General features: G+C 49.7%; 1 protein-coding gene across 1 annotated transcript in view; it reads right to left on the bottom strand.

The window, feature by feature from the left end:
* LOC130476792 (transient receptor potential cation channel subfamily V member 6-like) overlaps positions 1-27,858 on the bottom strand; it is an 84,330-nt gene that overhangs the window by 4,989 nt on the left and 51,483 nt on the right. Inside the window, exons 3-13 of the mRNA XM_056848791.1 lie at positions 26,467-26,589; positions 25,204-25,344; positions 15,199-15,297; positions 13,466-13,641; positions 12,285-12,431; positions 11,975-12,187; positions 8,292-8,378; positions 6,039-6,115; positions 5,327-5,492; positions 4,200-4,266; positions 1,789-2,057 (exon numbers count right to left, since the gene is read on the bottom strand). Coding sequence (XP_056704769.1) covers positions 1,789-2,057; positions 4,200-4,266; positions 5,327-5,492; positions 6,039-6,115; positions 8,292-8,378; positions 11,975-12,187; positions 12,285-12,431; positions 13,466-13,641; positions 15,199-15,297; positions 25,204-25,344; positions 26,467-26,589 — 1,565 coding nt within the window. The remainder of the gene's footprint in view (positions 1-1,788; positions 2,058-4,199; positions 4,267-5,326; positions 5,493-6,038; positions 6,116-8,291; positions 8,379-11,974; positions 12,188-12,284; positions 12,432-13,465; positions 13,642-15,198; positions 15,298-25,203; positions 25,345-26,466; positions 26,590-27,858) is intronic.

Raw genomic sequence — 27,858 nt, 5'->3', positions numbered from 1 at the left:
GGATGTGACTTTTCAGCCTTAAGAGTCCCATGTGTTGAAAATGAAATCTTTTTTTTTTTTTAAACCAAAAAACCTAAAATACCAGGGTTGCTGTGCAGAGGAAGGCACTGGCAAACAACCTCTGTTAGTCTCTTGTCATGAACCCCCCCCCCCAAAAAAAGGGGTCGCCATAAGTCGGCTGCGACTTGACGGCACTTTACACACAGACACATATATAAGGCCCCAAAGGATGCAATTTACAAATAGAAAAATTTGATAGATAAATATTTTAGAAGCTAGCTTATTTTAAAAGGCCCGAAAGGATGCAATTTACAAATAGAAAAATTTGATAGATAAATATTTAGAAGGCCAAAAGGATGCAATTTACAAATAGAAAAATTTGATAGATAAATATTTTAGAAGCTAGCTTATTTGCCTCTCTAGATATGGGATTTTATTGATATATTTTATTTTGCAGACTCTTCGTCTGACTGATACTATTTTTTATTACAAATTTATGTTACTTCTGATTAGATGTGTTCTATTTTCTTGGTCAAATGACCGTAAAAATAAAAACTTGAAACTTAAAGGGTTACAGTACAATACATGTTAAGAAAAGCCAGTCAAAGAGTCTAAAAACGGCTACTGCTGAGCTGTCAAAAATTATAGTGACTAAGGAAACCCGTGTCTGTCTTTAAGCTGGGATGAGAGGTAGGGTTTAGCTGCGCACTTTACTTGATCTGACAAGCATAGATTTTTAGATATAGAACTGCATGACCCTAGCAGATTGGCAACCAGTAGATGTTCACCAATCTGCTGGGAGCCTTACCCCAGTAGTCACTCTATACCTCAATATTTCACGTCCTAACCGATCCTAACCAAAGAGAAGCCTATATGCTGGCCAGACTAAATGTTCTCCCATCTGCCATGCTGCATAGAAGATTTAATAAAGTCTCCTTTGCAGATAGGGTTTGTCCATGTGGGGAAGGTGAAACTGAATCAGTCTCCTGCGTCCTATTCAACTGTCCACTGTATGCCAGAGGGCGTTTTCAATGACTAGACCCAAAAAAAAATTCAATGACTAGACCTAAAATTTTTCAGTGACTAGACCTAAAAGAACCAACTAGACCCAATATTTGCGGACAGAGAATGCTCACCTGTAAGTATCAAGGGCTCCTTCCTTATGAACACACAGGAACCACTAATAATTGATGTGGTGGCAAGATTTTTACTGAGGGCGATTAAAGTGCGCAGAAAATTTGTGTAACCCAGGAGGCGATTTTAGGGCTGTGAAGCGAGCAACTTCCTGTGTGTGTGTGTTAAGCGCCGTCAAGTCGCTTCCGACTCCTGGCGACCCTATGAATCAATGTCCTCCAAAATGTCCTATCTTTGACAGCCTTGCTCAGATCTTGCAAACTGAGGGCCGTGGCTTCCTTTATTGAGTGAATCCCTCTCTTGTTGGGTCTTCCTCTTTTCCTGCTGCCCTCAACTTTTCCTAGCATGATTGTCTTTTCCAGTGACCTTGTCTTCTCATAATGGGACCAAATTACGACAGCCTCAGTTTAGCCATTTTAGCTTCTAGGGTCAGTTCAGGCTTGATTTGATCTATAACCCACTGATTTGTTTTTTTTTTTGGCATCGCACAGTATCATGTAACTGTACGATACATGTTAAGAAAAGCCAGTTAAAGAGTCTAAAACGGCTACTGCTGAGCTGTCAAAATTATAGTGACTAAGGAAACCCGCGTTTGTGTTTAAGCCGGGATGAGAGGTAGGGTTTAGTTGCGCACTTTACTTCATCTGAACTCACCTGAGCTCTCCAAAGCTCATCCCGTTCGTGAGCCACACGCCAATGCGTGTCGCCCATCATGGCGATCAGCAGGTTGAGCATCAGGAGGGTGGCGATGACGGCGAAGGCGGAGTAGGTGATCCCATACATGAAGGGCAGGTCCACCTCGTAGTTGGCCGGCCCATCAATGATGGTGAGGAAGAGCTCGAAAGTGCTGAAGAGCGCCATGGGGTAGTTGTAGAAGTGGCCCAGCTCGTCTGGATCTTGCGTTTGGAAGATGATATAAAAAGCTGGCCGGGGTTAGAGAGAGAATACTGGCATGAGTACACAGCTGCGTAAAAGGGCATTCGGCCCACCTGGAGGCGTACAAGACTCTCTCCCGATTTGGGTACCACGGCAAGGGCTCATTGTCACATGTGGGCTCCTTTTCCTGTCTTTTTACACAGAACAGGGCCACCGGGGCAGCTAAAAATGATAAGCTCTTAAATGATTAAGAGCACATCATAGAACCAGTTAAAGCAGACAGACAGACGGGGGGGGGGGGTAGGTAGGTAGGTAGGTAGGTAAGTAGTGAGAGATGCTAGATAGACAGACAGATGCTAGATAGACAGATGCTAGATAGACAGACAGACAGAGGTAGAGGTAGAGAGAGATGAGAGAGAGAGGTAGGTAAGTAGAGAGAGATGATAGAGAGAGGGGGTAGGTAGGTAAGTAGAGAGAGATGATTGATAGACAGACAGACAGAGAGGTAGAGGTAGAGATAATAGAGAGGTAGGTAGGTAAGTAGAGAGAGATGATGATGATGATGATGATAGACAGACAGACAGACGATTGATAGATAGAGAGAGAGGGGGGTAGGTAAGTAGGTAGGTAGGTAGGTAAGTAGGTAAGCAGAGAGAGATGATAGACAGACAGACAGAGAGGTAGAGGTAGAGGTAGAGAGCGATGAGAGAGAGAGAGAGAGGGAGGTAAGTAGAGAGAGATGATAGAGAGAGGGGGTAGGTAGGTAGGTAGGTAAGTAGAGAGAGATGATGATGAAGAAGAAGAAGAAGAAGAAGAAGAAGAAGACAGACAGACAGACAGATAGATCTCTGCTTTCATGGGTTATGGGAATGAGAAGGAAGAAAATCATTCAACTGTGGCTGAGTTAGTAGGATGTGTATTAGAAAAGTAAAGGAGAAAGAGAGAAGGGGAAATGGTCTTAGCTCCATCGCAGAGCCCATGCTGTGCATCTCCGGCATCCCCCATTTAAAATAAGCTACGAGAACAGAAAGAGCCCCTTGGCGCAGCGTGGTAAGCTGCAGCACTGCAGTCAAAAGCTCTGCTCACAACCTGAGTTCGATCCCGACAGAAGTCGGTTTCAGGTAGCCGGGTCAAGGTCGACTCAGCCTCCCATCCTTCTGAGGTCGGTGATATGAGTACCCAGCTTGCTGGGGGTAAAGTGTAGATGACTGGGGAAGGCACTGGCAAACCACCCCGTAAACACAGTCTGCCTGGTAAACGTCGGGATGTGACGTCACCCCATGGGTCGGTAATGACCAGGTGCTTGCACAGAGGGACTACCTTTACCTAAGAGAACAAAGCCGCTGCCACTCGGAGTAGACAATACTGGGCAAGGTGGACCAATGTTTTGGCTCAGCATAAGTCAGCTTCATATGTTTAGTGTGGTAAAAGGTAAGGAAAGATGTGAAGCTTTAGCACTAAGCTTAGAACTGCCAGGGAGAGATGCAAACTACCAGGGCTGGGAGCCTCCCCGTTCCCCTTCAGCCAACTGCGGTTCAACATATATTGGCGTGTAAGCTGCTGTCAAGTCACAGCCGACTTACGGCTATCCCGGCAAGGACCTTTCAAGGCAAGTGAGAAGCAGAGGTGGTTTGCTGCTGCCTTCCTCTGCAGAGTCTTCCTTGGTGGTCTCCCTTCCAAGGACTGATCCTGCTTAGCTTCCGAGATCTGATGAGATCGGGCTGTACCATACCATACCATGTCCCTTGGTATATATTACTTTTATTCATACACAGGAAACTGAGATTGGGGACACACATAGAGCTGAACAGGGATCTGAATCCAGTTCTTCTGGACCGTGGAACCGACCAGTGTCTCTGGCCATCCTTCTTAGAGGAGCTGTGGCTTAGTGGTAGAGCACCTGCTTGATATACAGAAAGTCCCAGGTTCAATCCCCAGCCTCTCCAGTTAAAGGAACCAGGCAAGTAGGTGATATGAAAGACCTCTGCCTGAGACCCTGGAGAGCCACTGCCAGTCTGAGTAGACAATACTGACTTCGATGGACCGAGGGTCTGATTCAGTATAAGGCAGCTTCATGTGTTCATGTGATCTTGGCTAACATGACAGCTTTGCATCGTTCAGTTGCACGATATAGAGACAAACGGATGCCAGCCACTGCAACGGAAACTAATTTAGAACGGGCTACTTACCAGATGCAAAGCCAAGGATCACCACCGCCATTAGCCAGCAGAAGCGCATGAGGTCCCCAAAGATCATCTGCACATAAAGAGATGACAGATGTCTTCTTGTTTACCCTGAACTTGCTGCCGATCGACAGCACAGTGCAGATTGTTAGGTTCAAAGTGCATTTAATGGGCAATAGACCTGCACAAATCCATGGGAATCACAGAATCATAGAGTTACAAGGGGCCACACAGGCCATCTAGTCCAACCCCCTGAACAATGCAGGATCAACCTAGAGAATCCCTGACAAGTGTTTGTCCAGCCTCTGCTTAAAGACTGCCAGTGAGCGGGAGCTCACCACCTCTCTAGGTAGCTGATTCCACTGTTGAACAACTCTTACTGTAAATTTCCCCCCTAATATCCAGCTAGTATCTTTTTGCCTGTAATTTATACCCATTATTGCGAGTCCTATCCTCCCTGTCCTCCTCTAGGAGATAACCTTTCAAATATTTAAAGAGAGCAATCATGTCCCCCCTCGATCTCCTCTTCTCCACACTAAACATTCCCAAGTCCCGCAGCCTTTCCTCATAGGGCTTCGTCTCCAGGCCCCTGATCATCCTCGTCGCTCTCCTCTGCACCCACTCCATTCTGCCTACATCTTTATTGAAGTGAGGCCTCCAGAACTGCACGCAACACTCCAGGTGCGGCCTGACCAATGCAGTGTACAGTGGAACTATGACATCTTGCGATTGGGAACAGCATTATGCACAGGGATGACATAAATATGGGTGGACTTCTGGTCCCAATATGACAGCCACGTCTCCATGGCTGTGGATAACTGTCCCAGACTGACAGCAGGCTTGCGACTACTATCTTGGGTTGCGCGGAGGATTAAGGAAGCAAGCAGTTAAGCCAGCTGCACTTTATGCGCAACACTGTTTAGATCTGCATGCTTCCGAACAAGGAATGTGATGCGAAAGTAAGCTGATGGCAGGTAATAATATAGCCACTTGGATCCCTATGGTCTAAGTTGCTTGTGTGTGTGTGTGTGTTAAGTGCCGTAAAGTCGCTTCACATGTTCTGAATTTGAGCTTCCTGGAGAGGAGACTGATGACAGTCTCCTCTCTCGCTCCAGAGATGGCTCGTCACTTACTTTTTGGATCATGATGGTGAAGGGCCCCAGCATCTGAAACCCGCGTGCAAAATACATGACGTTGCACCAGCCCAGCACCAGAGCGAAGGACAGGGGGACCACCTCTCCTGACGTACCGGTGAGACGCATCACCATGGTCACCAAGATCATGCAGGCATACGTGATGCTGTAAAGAGCAACGAGGGTCACACATCAGACCTCTGCCCCCAGCTTTCCCAAATCACAGCACTGTACAGGTCAGGGTTGCCAAGCCACCGAGAAAACCACAGAATTTACAGGGGTTCCTAGAGCTACCCACTGTCACTTCCGGGCTTTCCCTGGAAATGACATCATACTGGCAACGCTGCTTTTAAGTTTCCCCCCACCGCTGCTCCATGCAGTGGTGAGCAACAGGAGCTGAGGGGGGTGCATACCGTCCTCCATGGGGGGCTTGGCAGCTGGGGTTGCCAACCTCCAGGTGGTGGCTGGAGATCTCCCGCTATTACAACTGATCTCCAGGTGACAGAGATCAGTTCCTCTGGAGAAAATGGCTGCTTTGGAAGGTGGACTATGGCATAATACCCCATTGAAGTATTTCCCCTCCCCAAATCTCACCTTCCCCAGGCTCCACCCCCAAAGTCTCCAGGTATTTCCCAACAGGGAGCTGACAACCCTATTGGCAGTCCTAGTATAGGTCATTCAAGCACCCAGACTCACAAGAAAGGAGTCTTACATGATCACATGGAAAGGCCCTCCAAGAATTGTTTGTCCAAAATACTTGGTGGCTCCAACTCTGACGATATCTGGAATCTGAGAGAGAGCCATTGATCAAACGTGTGGTCTTTTTTTTGTGAAGAAACCTTTTAGATAACCATTCAATAATTTTTTATGGTCAAAAATCCAGGTGTACAGTAGCCCCGATGATCTAGACCAGTGGTTCCCAAACTTTTCGGGCCACCATCCCCTCGGTTCCACAAACTCAACCCCAGGGCCCCCTACCCTGTCCCAACAACACAGTTGAAGGGGCCCACCTCTAGCGCCCCCCTGCTGCCCCCTTGCCTCTTAGTGCCCCCCAGGTAATCCCCCCCCAGGAGGTGGTACTGCCCACTTTGGGAACCACTGATCTAGACCATCTCTCATGGTTGGCACGCACGTAGCTGGAGGCCTCCAGAACTTTTTTCAGTGTTAAGAACTCAGCCTCGGAGTTAGGGTTGCCAGGTAATGGTGGGCAACTGCCCGCCAATTAAGGAGGCTGCCCACCGCCCCTCAGCTGGCCGGCGAGCAAAAGCAGGCCTGCTGAACGGGAGCGATTAATGTCAATTCCAGGGGCAGCCTAGCGCATTCCTCAAAAAAACTCTACGGTTTCCATACAGTCTTTGGAGAAATGTGCTAGAGTGTCTCTGTCGCTTCCGAGTTTAACCTGGAAATGATGTTATTACACCGATCACCACCACCCCCAAGCCCCACCACAACAAAACTTCTGCCAGTGGGGAGGGGAGACCTGGCAACTCTACTCAGAGTCGATGCAGTAATTGTAATAAATGTGTGCAGTTGCTTTCTCTCACTGGAGAAGAACTAGGACAAGCAGTTGCTGTCTGGATTGCTTGTGGGGGGGGGCACAAGATGGCTGGAGCGGAGTCTGTTAACCCCTTCCTGACCAATTCCATGCTCTTCTGCTCCGTCCCCATCACCTTTTCTCCCTGGACCCTTCGCTTCTCCTTGTTTATTTCCTCTTTAATGGCTACAGTGACGAGGGGGCAGAACATCGGACACAAAACTGGAGGGAGATTTATACTACGCTGCGCTTGCCTCCTCTGTGCGCAGTGGGAAATTCTCCCTCAGGATGAGGCCAGGGGAGGCAGGAAAGAGTAGAGAAACTGTGACATGCAAGCCCAAATCCCCCCCCCACCTGGGGCCCCCATATTCATGTACAATAAGAAGTCTTGGCTCCCCAAATGCTAAAAGCCTGGATAAAATTTGACATCAAAAGCAAGGCCCATGCTTGCATTGTAATATCTAAGATGGATGGTGGGGTCGTGGCTCAGTGGTAGAGCATCTGCTTGGCATGCAGAAGGTCCCAGGTCCAATCCCTGGCATCTCTAGTTAAAGGAACCAGGCAAGTAGGTGATGTGACTAGACCTCCGCCTGAGACCCTGGAGAGCTGCTGCCGGTCTGAATAGACTTTGATGGACCAAAGGTCTGATTCAGTAGAAGGCAGCTTCTTGTGTTCATAACTAGTCACTCTGGGTGGTTCATCTCAGTTTTAAAATGCCAGAGCATTTACAGAGAGCAATATTTCCTAATTAGTACTTAGAAGAAAAAGAAGAATCAAACCGACCTACCATCTCCTTCCCTTCTTTTCCCCACAACAGACACCTTGTGAGGTAGGTGAGGCTGAGAGAGTTGAACACACGCACATGAACACATGAAACCGCCTTATACCGATTCAGACCCTTGGTCCATCAATGTCAGTATTGTCTACTCAGACCAGCAGCAGCTCTCCAGGGTCTCAGGCAGAGGTCTTTCACATCACTTACTTGCTTAGTCCCTTTAACTGGAGATGCCGGGGATTGAACCTGGGACCTTCTGCATGCCAAGCAGAGGCTCTACCACTGAGCCACAGCCCCTCCACTAGCCCAAGGTCACCCAGCTGGCTTCATGCATAGGAGTGGGGAAACCAACCCAGTTCACCAGATTAGAGTCCGCCATTCATGTGGAGGAGTGGGGAATCAAACCCCGGTTCTACAGATTAGAGTCCACTGCTCTTAACCACTACACCACGCTGGTATTGACAGACAGACAGACAGACAGACAGATAGATAGATAGATGGTTTATTTGCGGCCCTTGGCCAGATAAAACAAGATACATGGACTAGCCACGCTGGTATTATTTACTAATAATCTCGCTGACTTCATTTGAATTCTTATTAATTTGAAAAACAGGCGTAAATCAAGAATAGAGAGGCACCCAAGACATTCCTCTTACCTCGAGGACCAAGATTAGTACGGCCCCAATCACGGTGATGAGTTCGCCCACCAGCCTTATGTCATCCTCTGGAGTGATATAAGATTCCTGAAAAGAAAACATGACCCACGTGGTTAGAAAATGCTACGTAACCAAGATGTAATCCGTATATGTGGACCATGTGTGGCTGGAGATCTCCTGGGATTACAACTGATCTCCAGGCAATCAGTTCACCTGGCAAAAAGGGCAGCTTTGGAAGGTGGATTCTATGGCATTGTGCCCTGCTGAGGTCCCTGTTCTCCCCAAGCTTCATCCCCAAATCTCCAGGTGTTTCCTAACCCAGAGCACGCAACCCTATTGTTTAGATATGTATGTATGATTGTTTAGATATGTTATAGCAGTTGTCTGGTTAAATCAGCACTCATCATTTTTCCCCGTGCAAACCAAAAGCAAGCTTCCTGCTGCACACACATTTGAAGAAGAAGAAGAAGAAGAGTTGGTTTTTGAATGCTGACTTTCTCCACCACTTAAGGAAGAATCAAACCGGCTTACAATCGCCTTCCCTTCCCCTCCCCACAACAGACGCCTTGTGAGGTAGGTGGGGCTGAGACAGCTGTGACTAGCCCAAGGTCACCCAGCTGGCTTCATGCGGAGGAGTGGGGAAACCAATCCAGTTCACCAGATTAGCCTCCGCCGCTTAAGTGGAGGAGTGGGGAATCAAACCCGGTTCTACAGATCAGACTCCACCACTCCAAACCACCGCTCTTAACCACTACATTCATATTTCTCCACTCAGAAGTTCATGGATTTCATACTGTGCCCAGGAGTGGTCATTGTAGCTCCCCACACAGAGGAGTGGTCATTGTAGCTCCCCACACATCTCTTTACTGAGGTAGCCGTGTTTGTCTGTAGTTGCAGAACAAAATCTGAGTCCAGTAGCACCTTAAACATCAAGAAAATTTTCTGGGGCACAAGCTTTCATGAGCCAAACCTCGCCTCGTCAGGTATGGTATCTGATACCTCGGAAGCAGTTTTGACTCTTGAAAGCTTATACCCTGGAAAATTTTGCTGGTCTTTTAGGTGCTATCGGACTCAGATTTGTTAACTGAGCGGCTGCTGTGCATCCTTCTAAGTTACTGCACCTCTTTTCAAATGATGAAGAAGATGATGAAGAGTTGGTTTTTATATGCCGACTTTCTCTACCACTTAAGGGAGAAGCTCATTGGCTTCAACTGGCTTTCAAAAACATTCTGCCAACACAGTGGGAATTTCCTGCTTCTTCCCTCCCGCTGCAGAACTGGGGACCCTAAGGAACACTGAAGGATGAATCGGGATTAGGCTTGCTATCCCCCTGGTGGGGGGGTGTCCTGCCCCCAGGTCCCGTTGTCCGCCAACACTGAAGAATTTTTTTTAAAAAACAGCAGTGTTGCTTCTGGTGAAAAATCAAAGGTGATACAGGGTAACTTTAAAAATCAACCGAAAGTCTATTGTTTTATCACAGAGTTTCTGGCAATTAGAGGAGGAGGAGAAGAAGGAGAAGAAGGAGGAGGAGGAGAAGAAGAAGGAGGAGGAGGAGAAGAAACAGGAGAAGGAGGAGGAGGAGAAGAAGGAGGAGGAGAAGAAGGAGGGGGAGGAGGAGAAGGAGAAGGAGGAGGAGGGGAGGAGGAGGAGAAGAAGGAGGAGGAGGAGGAGGAGGAGAAGGAGAAGAAGAAGGAGGAGGAGGAGAAGAAGAAGAATATGCCAACTTTCTCTGCCACTTAAGGAAGAATCAAACTGGCTTACAATCACCTTCCCTTCCCTACAAAAGACACCCAGTGAGGTAGGTGGGGCTGAGAGAGCTCTAAGAGAGCTGCGACTAGCCCAAGTTCACCCAGCTGGCTTCATGTGGAGGAGTGGGGAAACCAACCTGGCTCATTAGATTAGTGTCCGTGGCTCATGTGTAGGAGAGGGGAAACAAACCTGATTCTCAAGATTAGAGTCAACCACTCTTAATCACGCTGGCTCTGTCACTCAAGGTGGAATGGTTAGGGTTGCCAGATCCCCCCTGGCAACTGGCAGGGGTTGGGAGGGTGGAGGGACTTACCAGCTGCAGAGGAAGGCCAGCGCCAACGTCACTACCAGAAGTGTTGTCATCACGTCGGTGACGTTGAGGAAGACGTTGTGGTATTTCGGCAAAAACTCTATGGTAGAGGCTATTGTTATCATAGAGTTTTGCCTAAATACCAGATCATCTATCTCAATGTCGCCAACATGGCGATGTCACTTTGGGAATCGATGTCATCACACACACCCCATTAATGCTGTTCTGTCACTGTTTTGAGTTTTCCTGGAAACGGAAAATCAGGTAGTTTCTGCCTCATTTGTATTCGGGATCTCAACATATCTCCAAATTCACAAAGTTCTTTACAGTTGGTATGATTCTGGCACTCCTACCTTGTATACTGGGACAGTGGTCTACCACTGTCTCTCAATACACCTGGCAGCCGATTGATGCAATTAGGACACGTGTTTCTTTCCAGCATTAGTCTGAGCAAATAAGTATCACGGGTTTCCAATTGTGTGTACTGAAGCTGGAAAATACACACGTTGCCCCTATTCGCCCAAAATAGCAACCGCGCCTATTGAGAGGATCATGCATAGTGGCGCTTTCCTGGTACCCAATGTAGAACAGCCAAAATCATAACGCTGGAAAAGGGCTAACGTACCCAGGCAGGACCTGTCCTTGCTCTTCTGGCTCTATTGATTCATGAGCTCATGCCCTTTTCGAATGTAATGCTATCGCTTTACTCTGCGCTTTACTCGCCTAGAGTACTGTGTTCAGTTTTGGGCCCCACAATTGAAGAAAGATGTAGACAAGCTGGAACGTGTCCAGAGGAGGGCAACAAAGATAGTGAGGGGTCTGGAGACCCAAGTCCTGTGAGGAAAGGTTGAAGGAGCTGGGTATGTTTAGCCTGAAGAGGAGAAGACTGAGAGGGGATATGATAACTATCTTCAAGTACTTGACGGGCTGTCGTATAGAGGATGGTGCCTAGTTGTTTTCTGTTGCCCCAGGAGGTCGGACCAGAACCAACGAGTTGAAATTAAATCAAGAGTTTCCGTCTAGACATTAGGAAGAATTTGCTAACAGTTAGAGCGGTTCCTCAGTGGAACAGGCTTCCTCGGGAGGTGGTGAGCTCTCCTTCCCTGGAGGTTTTCAAGAAGAGGTTAGATGGCCATCTGTCAGCAATGCTGACTCTGTGACCTTAGGCAGATAAGGAGAGGGAGGGCATCTTAGCCATAGGGATATGGCGGGGTAGTTGTGAATTTCCTGCATTGTGCAGGGGGTTGGACTAGATGACCCTGCTGACCCCTTCTAACTCTATGACTCTATTCTATGATTAGATCACGTTACATCTCTCCCCTTTTAATATATAAATCTAATGCCTCTGTGTCTGACATAATGCCTTTTTTACTAAGTGACAGGGATCCCAAGGCTACATTGTCAGTGGCAAGATTTATTTCAGTCCTTATATCCCTCAAACATTAGATTTAAAATTACGCTGCTTAAGATCAATGGATCAAGGAGCCTCTAAGGGAGAAAGGAAAGGAAAGGAAAGGAAAGGAAAGGAAAGGAAAGGAAAGGAAAGGAAAGGAAAGGAAAGGAAAGGAAAGGAAAGGAAAGGAAAGGAAAGGAAAGGAAAGGAAAAGGGCTAATGAGATCTTACGTGTAACGGTTTCTGAATGAATAGCACGTTGTCTCTTTCGCTTGTTCTGTTATAGCCCCGGTGTTTCAGAGGCCGGTAGACACAACACATGGTGAAACAAATCATGTACAACACGTAGAATACAGCCAAGATGCAGAAATACGGCCTCCCGTACTTGTTCCACTTAAGGTTTACCAACTCGTTCATGGGGGTCAGGTCTAGGATTCGCCGAGCCTAGAGAAAAGAAGGAAGTCAGCTTGCAAGAAAACCTAGGGACCACCCCCCAGAAGATCATGGCACTGGTGCTATGTGCGTTAACCCCCCAAAATACCTCTCTGTTTTTAGTGGTGACAATAAGCTCCAGGAGAGACTGATCATCACCCCACGAGTCAATTTCTGTGAGGTCATACAAGGTGGACGACACGGGCCCAAAGGTCCACTGGATGTGCTTTCTTCTTTGCATTAGGTGCTGGAACATCTGATCGCCAGGAAGCAAAAGAACTTGATTGGACTGGACCCAGGCAGCAGACAACACAAGCCCCTGCCTCCCCCATCTCCTGCTGGTGGTCAGCCACAGGACGGTGACTAGAGTTGCCAGGGCTGGGAAATACCTGGAGATTTCCAGGTATTTCCCAACCCACAGCTGGCGATCCTAGCAATAGAGTCCACCCTCCAAAGCATCCCTTTTCTCCAAGGGGACTGACCTCTATAGTTGGGCTGGGCTGTAATTCCGGGGGATCTCCAGGTCCCACCAGGAGGCTGGCATCCCTATCATGGCATGCTAGTTTTTTATAGGGTTGCCAGGTCCCTTTTCACCACTGGCGGGAGGTTTTGGGGGCGGAGCCTGAGGAGGGTGGGGTTTGGGGAGGGAAGAGACTTCAATGCCATAGAGTCCAATGGCCAAAGCGGCCATTTTCTCCAGGGGAACTGATCTCTATCGGCTGGAGATCAGTTGTAATGGCAGGAGATCTCCAGCCACCACCTGGAAGCTGGCAACCCTATCGATGACCCTAGTGCCACCACAAAAGGGCTGCCCTGCAGACAGGGCCAGTCTCAGTGTGGCCACCTTGAAGACAGGCTCAATCAAAAACACCGGGCGGTCACAAGCCAAGTGTCCTCCTTCAGCGGAGGAGGCTGCTTCGGATCGGGCCCTCTCTCTGGGTGCAAAAGCAGTGCCTCCTGGACTCTTCTCAAGCACCCAAGGAAACAGAGGAGGGCTGGGCATGGCTCTTTGCGTTGGATAAGAGATGCTGCTCGATTTTGATTTACAAAAGGGAAGAGCAAGCTTCTTGTGGGGCCTTTGGCCATGCCAAGGGTACATGGCTGTAACCCGCCTGCCCCGGAAAAGCTCAGTTCTATGTTCATTGGATTGTATCCGCCAGACTCAGGAAGCACGTAGATGCCAGGGTACCCCTGGGCATCTCCATAGGGACTGCCACTCTCAAATGTCTACAGGCTGTCCGATAGTATTTGACTCCAAAGGAGGCCAGATGTGCCTCTACGCCAGCTCACCACAGCGTTGCCCTCTACACCGGCCAGCTTGAACGGGGTGAGCCCCTCGTCGTTGGGAACGGAGTCCAGGGCTCCCCGCTCCCCGTCTTCCTTCGTGTAGCAGAGAAACAGATTGTACATCTGACACGCTGACGCTTTGTTGGGCTGGAGGACCAAGATGTGGAGGACGGTGTTCCCTGCGGCGGCACAAAAAAAGGGGGGGGGGATTCAAGAATCGCTCCTGCATCCAGAGGAGAGTTTGACAGGTAACAGGTGGTACTTCTCTCAAAGCGTGCTTCAGTTAGCAGCCATTGCTGAGAGAAGAGCCCAGTAGTAGAAACTGAGGAATGACACTTTTGTGCATTTTATATTTATTTATTCATAGTTTATTAGTTCAATTTCTTACTGGCCCACAGTTGGGATGGTCTTAGGTTGTTTAGTTCAAGAGCTTAAAGCCAAGCTGCACAAATGGCAGAATCGCGTGCTCCAGCGGGACCATACCAAAAGCAAGCAGGGGTTGCTTGGTTGAAGGTTTCTCCGTATTTAAAAGAAACCTCCCTGAATGTCTCTAGACCCCCACATGGTGCCTGCCGAGACCTTTTCTGCACCCGCCAGGTGTTTTTCGGAAGTGGGTGGGGCCAGGTAGGGCTTTTGCCCAACAAGGCTTCGGATTGACTAATTGAGATTTGATTGGCTGTACAGGTTTTTTAAAGTGTCGCTTTGGCAGCAGCTGCCACCACAGCGCAAGGATCTGGGCTGGCTCAGTGCTCCTCCTCTCGGATACAATGGCTAACTTATCTGCAAGCACGGCTAGGCTTGCTTGGCTAGCAATTAAAATCAGGCAGCGTTTGCTTAAGAACCTGCAATAGCCAAGGAAATAGAGAATGAATACTGTTTGATCCTACAGATTGAATGGGTGTTTATTTATTTTTCTTTCTAGTTTTAGCCTCTGTAATTTTAGGAGATTATCAAGCATTCTAATTTTACCCACATTTAGTATTTGTTCGGACATGAATTAGTTATGCATCTTGATAATCTTGCCCTGACCTGGATGGGCCAGGCTAGCCTGATCTTGTCAGATCTCAGAAGCTAAGCAGGGTCGGCCCTGGTTAGTATTTGGAGGGGAGACCACCAAGGAAGACCAGGGTTGCTATGCAGAGGAAGGCACTGGCAAACCACCTCTGTTAGACTCTTGCCATGAAAACCCCAAAAGGGGTTGCCATAAGTCGGCTGCAACTTGAAGGCACTTTACACACACTTGATAATCTTGGCATTTTTAACCAATTTAAAAAGCAAATCCATTTTGTATTTGTTTTTATCCTATACTGTTTAACTATGCAAATCTGCTTTATTTGATGGTCTATGACTGCAAATAAATTATTGCGTCCCCACGATAGATATTCCAACAGAATTGGTCTGCACCGTGTTACTGAAGTTAAGCTGTGGCAATCCTTTTGTGGCTGGCTCCATCACCTGCGGCAGCCATTTTGTGGCTGGCTCCGCCTCCTGCGGCAGCCATTTTGTGGCTGGCTCCGCCTCCTGTGGCCGCCATTTTGTGGCAGCCATTTTGTTGATGCGCCCGCCCGTCTCAGAATTCCAAACGTGCCCGCAGGCTCAAAAAGGTCGGGGACCCCTGGTCTAGATGCTGACAGCTTAAGCGGACAGAGGACCACAGGGCAGGGAATCCGCGGGATCCGCCCTCTCCTCCAAAGCACGTCCCCCCGCAAGACCTGACTCCTTGGAAGAGTTCGTACCTAAGGAGTCTCTCACTCTGGTGTCGGCGCCGTTTTCAATCAGCAGCTGCACGATTGATTCGCTCCCTGCACAGGCTGCGAAAGATAAAATGTGCTCTCCTGAGGAGGAAGGAGGAGATTAAATAATGCAAACAACTTCAAGGGCACAATCTCCGACTGCATGGCAGAGGACAGGGGCAGGGAGCAAACCCCACAGGCCAAAGTTTCAAAGGGCCCTATCGTGGATATCCTTAAGATTAAAATTGCACACTGTATATAAGTAGTTCACTGGCCCATTTAATTTTCCACACCTTAAGCTATTTCTCTTTGTGGCGACGCAGTGGCATGATGCATTCCCTGGCTATCGTTCCCGGAACTGATCGTCTGGACTCTGGAAGGAGCGCCAAAGGTTGCCTAATAGAGACTCCTAGTCCCTTTGCCATAAAAACTACAACTCTCAGGGTTCCCTGGGGGCAGGGGAATAATGGTCATGCTAGTTGGTGGCGTAGTCATGGCCATTGTCTGTCGTTGGTGGCCTCGTACCAGGGAACGCTACAGCACTTGCCCCCCAAACGGTATAGTTTCCATAGAGTTTGGGGGAGAACATCACCCCAGTGTGCTGCCAGCGCTTCCGCATCGCTCCGGGACCGATGTCATCGCGTGCACCTGCCAATCACTCTCCCGCTTTCGGCCAGCTTGCATCCACCCACCAAACAGGTGAGTGTTGGCGGGCAGCAGCAGAAATCGGTGGGAGACTGGGAACCCTAACTAGAGCATCCTGCGATGCGGTGATGTCACTTCCTTTTAGAGCCAGCATGGTGTAGTAGTTAAGAGCGGTGGTTTGGAGCGGTGGACTCTAACCTGGAGAACCAACCAGAGGTTTGATTCCCCACTCCTCCACATGAGTGGTGGAGGCTAATCTGATGAACCGGGTTGGTTTCCCCACTGAGTGCCGGATTTACGTATAAGCTAAACAAGCTATAGCTTAGGGCCCCACTCTCTTGGGGCCCCCAAAAAAATTTAAAGGAAAAAAAAACTGGATGTACATTTCCAAAATATAAGATAAAAAACAAATAAAATAAAACCTACATACAGCAACAATGTTTTGTGTTGTGTAGGCTCCTATGATGTAAGTAATGGGCCCCGCCTGCTAGCCTGCTCCCTAAAATACCACTGGTTTGCTCATTTCTATATATAGGGTGCCTACATTCTGCATGGACTGGTTGCATGGCAACATGTAGCATGCAGCTGCAGATTGCAGTGCAGCACAGTTGAATGTAGGTCAAGCTGTTGTACCGGTTATCTAATATTAAAGAGTGCTTGTAGACTGATGATACCTATTAGGTCCATAAATTACCATATAGCATATATTCAACACAAAAAACAGCGACAATTTGTTGTTGACAAAGGACAGCTGGACATATAAAGGGCCCCATTACCTTCAATAGCTTAGGGCCTCATCAAACCCAAATCCGGCCCTGCCCCACTCCTACACACAAAGCCAGCCGAGTGACGTTGAGCTAGTCACAGCTCTCTCAGCCCCACCTACCTCACAGGGTGTCTGTTGTGGGGAGGGGGAGGGAAGATGATTGTAAGCTGGTTTGATTCTTCCTTAAGTGGCAGAGAAAGTTGGCATATGTAAACCAACTTTTCTTCTACTACTTACCGGTATTAAGCATCCGGAAGTAACATTGTGGCATCATGGGATGTCTTTTGGGTAAGGCTGCCCTGCTCTCCTGGGGGTGGCCAGCTGAGGACTGGCAACCCTAGCATTGTTTACACTGAATATTAACCCCCAGACCCATGCCATCACCAGGCTGGGTCCGAGCTGAACACCAGGGGCACTGCCAGTACTACTAGTGTTTGGCTTGGTCTCTGGAGCAACAGTGACAAGCGGCGTAGTAGCCACTTGGGGCAACAAAATACTTGTAACCAGGCCTGGTTCCCAGAGATTAAAAAGTCCAATAGCAGAGCAAGATAAATGCCCTTTACTCTTTGCTCTCATTAAAGGATAACCCATTATGTCTCAAAGGAAGACTAAAAGGGAGTGCACTTTTCCCTGCTAATAGGCCCGGAAGCCAATTTGCACACAAAAAACAGGTAGACGAAGGGGGCAGGATTAGAAGACGCACGCCTCCTCCTGCTCTCTCTCCCTCACTCTCTTGAGTATGGCAATCTATTCCGAGGGAAAATTAATGAAGGCTCATTACCCAAATGCTTGAAAACTGATGCACTAAGCACGGTTTAATTACAGCCTGAAATAAAGGTAACGGGGGAATCTTATCTAAGCACAGCGCACTGAATCGTAAGCGCTGTGGTCAGCTGGGAAATTCTGATTTACATCGCCTGGAGTTTCAAGCTCTGGCAGCAAAAGCATGCCTCTGAATCATCATCATCATCATCATCATCATCATCACTCCGGACAGACCAGGAAATTTGGAGACTAAATAGTTTGCTAAATGCTTAGTGCAGCAACATTTTTTTTTTGCTGAACTGCTGACGAAGAGAGGATATTCTAGTGCAGCACTGATTCTGATCCATCTCTAGACCTCAAATAATATCAGTTTTATACCACTTAAGCCAGCATGCTTAAGTCACTTCCAGAAAAAACGGAAACCGGCATACAGACACTCTAGCATTTTACAAAAAAACTCTCTGGTAAAACTATTTTGGGGACGGAGCCTGAGGAGGGTGGGGTTAGGGGAGGGACTTCATTGCCATAGAGTCCAGTTGCCAAAGCAGCCATTTTCTCCAGGTGATCCGATCTCTATTGGCTGGAGATCAGTTGTAATAGCAGGAGATCTCCAGCTAGAACCGGGAGGTTGGCAACCCTACCCAGACGTGATGTCACAACATGGCAACATCACGTCTGGATACTTGCCTGGAAGTGTGGACATGGTGTTGCACGATGACATTCACACACACCCCTTTGGCTCCCTGCTACTCATCCCCGCTGGCAGCTCTATTCATCAAACAGCTATCTTATCAGAATGGCTCTGCAGATTCAGCAGGCTGGGATGGATGAAATTCCCCAAATGACATGGGACGCTCAGCTGTTGTGGCTTCACTTTCCTCTCCTTCCTCTGGTATTTCATCCATCCCCTCAGCATCAAGTGACACCTTGCGTATGCGACTCATCCATCACACGGCAAACACCAGGAGCACAGATTTCTTTATCAACTCCCGTCTCCTCAAACAAAACAGCTGTTCATCGGAGCCAGTTCACATGCTTGAGTCAGAGTCAACCAGGCCCGATCCCACAACTCACGGTGGAAAGCAAGGATACACTTGCTCCCCACCTTCCATCTGGTGATCCTGCCCCACAACCAACATTTGTTCAGATCCCCCCTCCATCTCAGCACCATTTTCCTGGCTTCGCTTCCCACAGCCCCCAGCCCCCACATGCAACTAGGATTCCCAACCTCCAGGTGGGGTCTAGAGATCTCTGAGCTCCAGACTACGGAGATCAGTTCCCCTGGAGACAACGGTCGTTTATGCATGGATACTTTCATTCACATTTGCCCCAGGTGTGAGGGTCTCTGTCTATGTGTCTCTGCCTCCCATCACCTGCTTTGTTATCAGTGAACTCGTAAAAGCAGTTCACACCTTCTGGTCTCAGGCGCCAGGCCTGATTGCCCCATGTATCTTCCCCCCCGCTGTTCTTCCTGTCAGTACTCCCTCAGGCCGATGCGGCCTTGGAAGTGTGATAGCTTCACCAGACTTCCTGGGACTCGTCTGATGTTTTGTAGTATGCCAAGCTTGTAACTTCCCATAACAATAAGTGTGAACCCCAGTGCCCCAGTGCCCTGGAGTCAATATATTCTGTAAACCCGAATAGCCCCTCACTTGCAACTTTCTACCTGTGCCTGTCTCATCTCCTGATGTCTTCAATAAATCCTTTGTTTCTTTACCACCGTCTGAACATTTGATTTGGAGAAGCAAACTCAGAGAGAGGGGATCTCTCACATTAAGTTGCAAGTCTTTGCCTCTCGGACTGCTGCTGTACCTTTTGGGACAGAATGCAAGGCGACGAGGAAAATACCCCTACTACCCCTGTGGCACCGAAGGAACCGGTGGTGCCGGAGAAACCGGACCCCAAGGAGGAGGGTGCCAAGCCAAAAAAACCTAGGGATCCCATCCCCGACCAAGGCCGGGACGGACGTCCCCGAGGACTTTTCAACAATTGGCTGGACTCCCCCAAGGGTTGGTCTCTCTCCCGAACCGCGGCGAAGGATCGCCGATTAGCCTTCCCCAGCACGGGACTCGAAGGGGACCCGGCACGCAAGGAGGTCCTGATGGAGGAAGAACGCAAGCAGTGGCAGGAGGATCGCCAAGCTATGCAGGAGCAGATGGAGACCATGCAGCGTGTGATGGGTGAGATGGCAGCGGCCCTTGACGCACTGAAAGTGCAACCGCCCGCCGGCAATCTCCCGGACGGGGCACCGGCAGCCCCTCCCGCACCTCCTAGCCTCCCGTCCCGTCGGGACCTGAAAGTCACGTATGACGGGGACCAGTTGACCTTTTTCATGGTCCAAGTGGACATTTTTATGCGAGAACAAGGCCGAACCTTCACTTCCGAGGAGTCCCGGGTGCAGTACGTGGCTTCCTTACTGCAAGGGGAGGCGGCCGCCTGGATGGTGTTACAGTATGAACTCCGCTCGCCGGTGCTGCGAACCCTGGACGAGTTTATGGTAGCGCTCCGAAACCGCTTTGAGGACCCGACTCTGGGTGAGCGGGCTAAAGCCTCCCTGATGCAACTGCGCCAAGGGACCAAATCGGTGGCGCAGTATGCAAGTGAGTTCCAGTCACTGGCCAGCCGAATCCTGGACTGGAGCGAGGCCACTTTGGTACAGTGTTTCAGGGAGGGCCTCAACCCGGACCTCCAACATTGGGCTTTTATGCAAGGGAACCCCCCGGATGTGGAAGGTTGGGTTCGCCACGCTGCCGACATCGAGAATCGCAAACAACTCCTGACCTTGTCCAAACAACGCGTTGGACGAGACCCGAGACCCCGGAGTGACCGGGGCCGAGACTTCCGACCGGGAGGGAGCGGGGGTCCCTCGGCCGCTGAACGCCGCAAGCGTTTTGAGACCGGTGTCTGCTTGACCTGCGGGGGAAAGGGACACTTTGCGTCGCAATGCCCCTCTCGTTCGGGTCGTCCCAACCTCCCTCGCCAAGCCCCGACCGAACCGCAGAAGGCGGCCGCTGAGGACCAGCCCCGCCGCAGAAGCGGACCACCGGGCCGGCGTTCTGGCGCACCCTCCGCTCTCCATGCGCGCCCCCAGGATGTGATCTCCACCTCTACAGGCCCAACGGGGTCCCGGATTACAAATACTACTTTTGATTCGGACGGATCCCCAAACGCCACCACTCCGTCCCCCTCTTCCAGCGAGGAGGAAGAGTGGGAACAGCCGGCAAAAAACGCCGTCGGTCTGCTGTAGAGGGGGCTCCGCAGCAGACCGTCCCTGTCGTTGTGCAAGGAGCTCCACCGATGGTAAGCGCCCAAGAGGACAATGTGTATGTGCGTGTTCACCTGTCCCTACCCAAAGGGGGCCCCAGTTTAGAATTCCCCGCTTTGGTTGACTCGGGGTGTGCCCGCACCATGATTAGTGAGGAAGCTGCCAAGAAACTGGGAGTCCGGCGCAAGCGGCTTCCGGGACCCCTCCGCTTTTCCCAAATGGACGGGAGCGATTTTAAACGGGGCCCAGTGACCCACAGAACTGCAGCCGTGATTATGTCTGTGGGAGAACATTGGGAACGCTTGTATTTTACCATCGCCCCTATTGTAACCCCAGTGGTGTTAGGGATGAACTGGCTACGGGGACACAACCCCTCCATCGACTGGGTTAAACGGGTGCTCTCGTTTCCCGAAAGCCCCTGTGGGTTGCATGACAAGGAACGGGTACTCAGGACTCCGGCCGCCGCATTGGTAGGGTCCCCCACCCCAACCTCCGTTCCTCCTCAACTGCCCACAGAATACTCGCTGTTTGCGGATGTTTTTGATGTTAGAGAATGTGACGAACTACCTCCCCACAGAGAGACGGACTGTGCCATCGAAATTGTGGGGGAAGGCAAGCTGTCTAAAGGGAAGGTCTATCCCATGAGCCCTAGTGAGAAGGCGGTGTTACGGGACTATCTGGATGCCAACTTGGCGAGGGGTTTCATACGCCCTTCCAAAGCTCCTTATTCGGCCCCAGCCTTCTTTGTGAAGAAAAAAACGGGAGATCTAAGACTGTGTATTGACTTTCGTAGGCTAAACGCGGTCACCCAGTCTAACGCTTACCCTCTCCCTCTTATTCCCGACCTTCTAGCACAATTAAAGGAGGGCCGAATCTTCACCAAACTGGACTTGGTGGAAGCATACCACCGCATTCGCATTAAAGAAGGAGACGAACCCAAAACGGCCTTTTCCAGCTGTTTTGGAATGTTTGAATACCTAGTCATGCCGTTCGGACTTTCGGGGGCTCCCAGTGTGTTTATGCAATTGATTAATGAGGTTTTACATGATTTGCTGTTCCGGGGGGTGGTGGTATTTCTCGATGACATCCTTATTTACTCTGAAACCATGGAAGAACATGTGCGCCTAGTGCGAGAAGTGCTCCAGCGGCTGCGGGAGCACAAACTGTATGCTAAGGTGTCCAAATGTGAGTTCCACCAACCTTCCATTACATTTCTTGGGTACGTGATTTCCCACCAAGGGTTAGAAATGGACCCCGCAAAGGTCCAGGCGGTGCGGGATTGGGAACCCCCCACTACCCGCCGCCAGCTTCAGCAGTTTTTGGGATTCGCTAACTTTTACCGAAACTTCATTCCCAACTTTGCCCAAGTTGCGCTTCCTCTCACTGCCCTGTTGCGTACCAAGGACAAGGGGGCTAGCGCCGCGCTTCCCTCAGCCCGTTTGCAATGGTCCCCCCAGTGCCAGCAAGCTTTTGAACGTTTAAAGCTGCTTTTTTCATCCGAACCCGTTTTGGCTCACCCGGATTGCACTAAGCCTTTTGTGGTGCAAGTGGACGCCTCGGATGTGGCCATGGGCGGGGCCCTATTGCAGAGGGATGAAGGGGGGCGGTTGAGGCCATGCGCCTACTTCTCCAAAAAGTTTTCCCAGTCCGAAATCAACTGGGCTATTTGGGAGAAGGAGGCGGCGGCGGTCAAACATGCCCTCACCATATGGAGGCACTTTTTAGAAGGTGCCGAACTGCCGTTTGAAGTGTGTACCGATCACAAGAATCTCAAGGCTCTCAAGGGAGCTAGAAAGCTCAACGCCAAACAAATTCGGTGGGCCCAATTCTTCGCAAAATTCCGGTTCACCCTCAAGCATGTCCCTGGCAAAGAAAATGCCCTAGCCGACGCTTTGTCACGACTTCCCCAGTATCGCAACGATTTCGATCGCTGTTCACTCCCGAGCAGCGAGGGGAGGTTCCCGGCTTAGCAGTCACTACCCGGTCCCAAGCCCAACAACCAGAGACCCCCCCTACGCTCAAAGGTATCCCGGAGGCCTTCCAACAGCGGCTCCGGGACGCCTCCTTACAGGAGGAGGAGCACCATCTCCTCCCCACTGGCTTGGAACGAACCAACACTTGGTGGGTGCAAGGGGGAAAACTGTATGTCCCCTCCTCCCTTCGTAAAGAGGTATTGGGACTTGTACATGGTGCCAGGTTGGCGGGTCATTTTGGTTTCATAAAAACTCTTCACCTGGTACGGAGGCAGTTCTGGTGGCCCGGTATGAGATCCGATGTAGAGCTGTATGTGCGCAGCTGCCCCACTTGCGCCACAGCTAAAAGACGGATGGGAAAACCCCCAGGGCTTCTCAGACCGCTTGAGAACCCCTCCCGTCCCTGGGAAGTCATCGCCATGGATTTTATCACCGACCTACCTCCAAGTCGGGGAAAGACGGTTCTCTGGGTAATCACGGACCTCTTTTCCAAACAGGTCCATTTCGTTCCATGTGCAGGTCTTCCTTCAGCCCAGGGCTTGGCTAAACTGTTCGTCACACACGTCCTCAGGCTACACTCGATCCCGAGGAAGGTCCTCTCCGACCGGGGGGTCCAGTTTGTTGCCAAATTTTGGCGAGCCTTCCTAAAGCTAATGGGGGTGGAGGAACAGGGCCTTTCTTCCGCCTATCACCCCCAGACGGATGGTCAAACTGAACGAGTAAACGCGGTGGTAGAATGTTATTTGCGTTGCTATGTAAATTTCCACCAGGACGACTGGGTCGACCTGCTGCCATTTGCCGAATATGCGTACAACAATGCGCCTCATTCCTCTACCGGCTTTAGTCCCTTCCAAGTAATATACGGGACGGAATTCGGTCCTTTCGGTTCCGCTCCCGTCACGCCAGATCTCCAGTCCACCCCTGATCTTCAGGAGTGGATTCAGGTAGTCAAATCTACCTGGCCATGGCTGCTCAAGAATCTTGAGAGGGCAAAAAGCAAGTACAAGGAACAGGCAGACAAACACCGGTCTCCGGGATGGGAACTTAAGGTGGGGGAGCAAGTCTATCTGTCCACAAAAAACCTCCGCTCTCTTCGTCCCTGCAAAAAACTGAGCGACCGTTATGTGGGACCTTTCCCCATTACCAGAGTAATCAACGAGGTTACAGTGGAACTGGAACTCCCAAAAACCCTCAAGGGAGTCCATCCAGTCTTTCATATAAGCCTCCTTAAACCTTATGTGCCAGCTCCCCAGTTCCACCCCCCTCCCGCACACGAGATTCCTACCGTGGTAGGGGGGGATACCCATTTGGAAATATCCAAGGTTTTAGATTCCAAATGGAAGAAAGGGAAACTGTTTTACTTTGTTCGTTGGAAAAACCTTGGGTCCGCTCACGACGAGTGGGTGGCCGCACCCCACATGGCGGCCCCTCGCTTGATCCGAGAATTCCACCTCGCTTATCCCGATAAGCCTCGCCCTCTCGAGGACCCTGGAGGGGGGCCTTAAGGGGGGCAGAATGTGAGGGTCTCTGTCTATGTGTCTCTGCCTCCCATCACCTGCTTTGTTATCAGTGAACTCGTAAAAGCAGTTCACACCTTCTGGTCTCAGGCGCCAGGCCTGATTGCCCCATGTATCTTCCCCCCCGCTGTTCTTCCTGTCAGTACTCCCTCAGGCCGATGCGGCCTTGGAAGTGTGATAGCTTCACCAGACTTCCTGGGACTCGTCTGATGTTTTGTATTATGCCAAGCTTGTAACTTCCCATAACAATAAGTGTGAACCCCAGTGCCCCAGTGCCCTGGAGTCAATATATTCTGTAAACCCGAATAGCCCCTCACTTGCAACTTTCTACCTGTGCCTGTCTCATCTCCTGATGTCTTCAATAAATCCTTTGTTTCTTTACCACCGTCTGAACATTTGATTTGGAGAAGCAAACTCAGAGAGAGGGGATCTCTCACACCAGGTCTGTCTCGGCGGTTCCATGGAGTTATGCATGAGTTTTCCCTCCATTAGAGGTGACCTCGCGGCCAGCCCTCACAAATCCCGGGACTTCCCATTCCTCTGTTAACCCGATTCTTCCCTCTCGCCTGAGCTCAGCCCGGATGAAATCCCCAAGCATAAGGCAAAGTGCAAGCTTGCTTTCTCTCACAGCCAATTACAAAGCAGCGTGTAAAGAGGCGGGGATTCAAATGCTTCCTGCTTCCTGGGAGCTCTTTCTGAGCAGAAGAAAGGCTTTTTAAAACAGAGGCTTGGATTTGTGTCCCCCCCTTCAGATTGCTCTGTTTTTTTGTTCTTAATATGCTTTTTTATGCAGCAATTGGGTTTTTGGGGGGAATTTTCTCTTACAGTAAGCTCTACAAAGCCAATTACAAAGCAGCATTTAAAGGGGCGGGGACTTGATTTGAGCTTGGAGACTGCTGGTGCTTAGATTCCAGCGAGCAGCGAACCTCAGGTAAAACTCCCATGCATAAACAACCAAAGGCTGCTTTGGAGGGTGGATGTTATGGTATTATATACTTCACCGATCACCACAGAGAAAACAAAGCCCTGTAAAAAGACAACCCAGCCAGCAGACAGTATTTGGAACTGCAGAACTACCGAAATAGATGAGGTTGTCGCTCCGGCGCCTGAAGACGTATCCAGTGGCTCGTGGGCTGTTAATATCTGCCCCTTTCTCAAGCAGAGCTTTCACCAGGCTCAGGTTTTTGTTCACCACTGCGATGTGAAGAGCTGTCTGCCCTGTAATACACAAATGGACGCTTGGTGAGCTTCATGGCAAAGAAGAAGAAGAAGAGGAAGAAGAAGAGGAGGAGGAGGAGGAGTTGGTTTTTATATGCCGACTTTCTCTGCTACTTAAGGAAGAATCAAACCAGCTTACAGTCACCTTCTCTTTCCCTCCCCAAAACAGACACCCTGTGAGGTAGGTGGGGCTGAGAGAGCTGTGACAAGCCCAAGGTCACCCAGCTGGCTTCATGAGGAGGAGTGGGGAAACAAATCCAGTTCACTAGATTAGCCTCCGCCGCTCATTGTCCAGATCAGAGTTCACCGCTCCAAACCACCGCTCTTAACCACTTCACCTTGCTGGCGCGCTGAAGACATTATTAAGAGAAACCCCTGGGCTAGTTTGTGGGTAAGGACCCGTGAGGGATAGGAGTCGCCTTGCCTGAGATGAAAAATACTGAAAACATTGTATGGAATACACGAACACCATCCAGTGACTCTAGGGTGAAAATGGCAATACGGGGGGGACGGGACCCAAAAGGATACTCTGGTATTTGATCTCCATAGCCATGCCCTGCACACAAGAATATTGCTGTCAAATGGACCCGAGACTGAGACACCCCATTAATGGAAAACCAGTGGAGATACAGTCGAACACTAATTCTGAGTGTGGAGAGAGCATCAGAGGAGCAGGCCGATTATATTAGGTGCTGTGGAACACAGGCAGGATGCTGCTGCAGTCGTTGTGTAGAGGTTAAGAGCAGTGGTTCGGAGCGGTGGACTCTAATCTGGAGAACCGGGTTCGATTCCCCACTGCTCCACGTGAGCGGCAGATGCTAATCTGGTGAACTGGATTGGTTTCCCCACTCCTCTACATGAAGCCAGCTGGGCGACCTTGAGCTGGTCATAGTTCTCTCCGTACTCTCTCAGCCGCACCTACCTCACAGGGTGTTTGTTGTGTGGAGGGGTGATTGTAAGCCGGTTTGATTCTGCCTTAAGTGGTAGAGAAAGTTGACGTATAAAAACCAACTCTTCTTCTTCCGCTCTGGCAAACAGACCACTAGGCAATCATTTTGGTTAATCCTTTCCTCTTTCCTGCTTGGTAAAATATGACTCCCATCTTCCTTTTCAGATCCTTACCTTTGTATAGGTCTGAGGTCATCGCTTCATCCACCAGGTCTGGAGCTGCATTCATCAGGAGCTGGGCAGCTTCGACGCTGTTGTACAAAGCAGCGATGTGAAGAGCCGTCTCCCCTACAGCTCCTGGAAAAAGCACGAGATGCACAGAGCATGACACATGCCGTTCTGCTGATGTGTCGAAAGCCCTCGCAACAATGGTGGAAGGTCGGTCTTATATAGGGGCGCTCTCTGTGGGAACAGGAACAAGTCCTGTATTCTAACTGTTCCTTCGCGTCTCCTCTCATCCGAAAGAACTGCTGCTTCTCCTAGAACAGGGGTGTCAAACATATGGCCCGCGGGCTGGATCCGGCCACTTGAGAGCTCTTATCCAGCTTGCGTGCCAGCCGAGGCAGACAACCTCCCAGTCTCGATCTGGGCTGGCGAGGCATGGCCCGGCATGACCATGGGACATTTTTGTCATATCTGGTCGTTGTAACAATTGTGTTTGACACCCCTGTCCTAGAAGATATGTGTGCTTTTGATCTTTTGGGTACAGGAGATGCAAATATTATGTTTTGGATCAGGAAACGCAAAGCCCTTCTGCTTCCTGGTCCATCCGCCACATCCAGAGCCTCTTAAATTTCCCTGTAAAATTTATTCCTACAACTATGACTCTCTTAATCCTCTACCCATTAGGGATAAGAAAATTTTGCCTCTTCATATTCTCTGATTGTTCTGAAAGCTGTGTTCTGTTTCTCCCGAATCTTGGTACAACTAGGAGCACTTCTAAAATTAAATTCTGGAACCAGGGCACATTGTTTGCCACCGATTCCAAGTTATTTGCAACTCTCTTCCTCTCCATCTTACACACACCCATATTATCACTGTGTAGGGTTGCCACCCTTCAGGTGGTGGGTGGAGATTTCCCACTATTACAACTGATCTCCAGGCAACAGAGATCAGTTCCCCTGGAGAAAATGGCTGCTTTGGAAGGTGGACTCTGTGACATTATACTCCACTGAAGTCCCTCCCCTCCCCAAACTCCGCTTTCCTCAGGCTCCACCCCTAAAATCTCCAGGTATTTCCTAACCTAGAGCTGGCAACCCTATCAATGAGCCATGATAAAATGCTTCAGAATCTATTTTGCTGTACTTTTATATATGACTGCATCAGGATTCTTATGCAGTGTTTTACTGATGTCCACATGTGTACTTGCACACTGGTAAAACACCAGATACACACACCCCAAATCAATCTACGATCACATCAAATATTTTTGCAAAGTTTTGTTAATGCAAACATAGGCTTTGGCAATGTAAACTGGTAATCGAACTGCAGCAAGCTGCAGAATCACAACCAAATGCAGCTATCGAAAAATCTGCAACGGAAAATTCGTACAGCATTGATTCTGCT

This window comes from Euleptes europaea, chromosome 4 (genome assembly GCF_029931775.1).
Source record: "Euleptes europaea isolate rEulEur1 chromosome 4, rEulEur1.hap1, whole genome shotgun sequence".
NCBI lineage: Eukaryota > Metazoa > Chordata > Lepidosauria > Squamata > Sphaerodactylidae > Euleptes > Euleptes europaea.
Note: the sequence above shows the minus strand (reverse complement) of the source record. Positions and strands in the feature narration are given on the sequence as shown.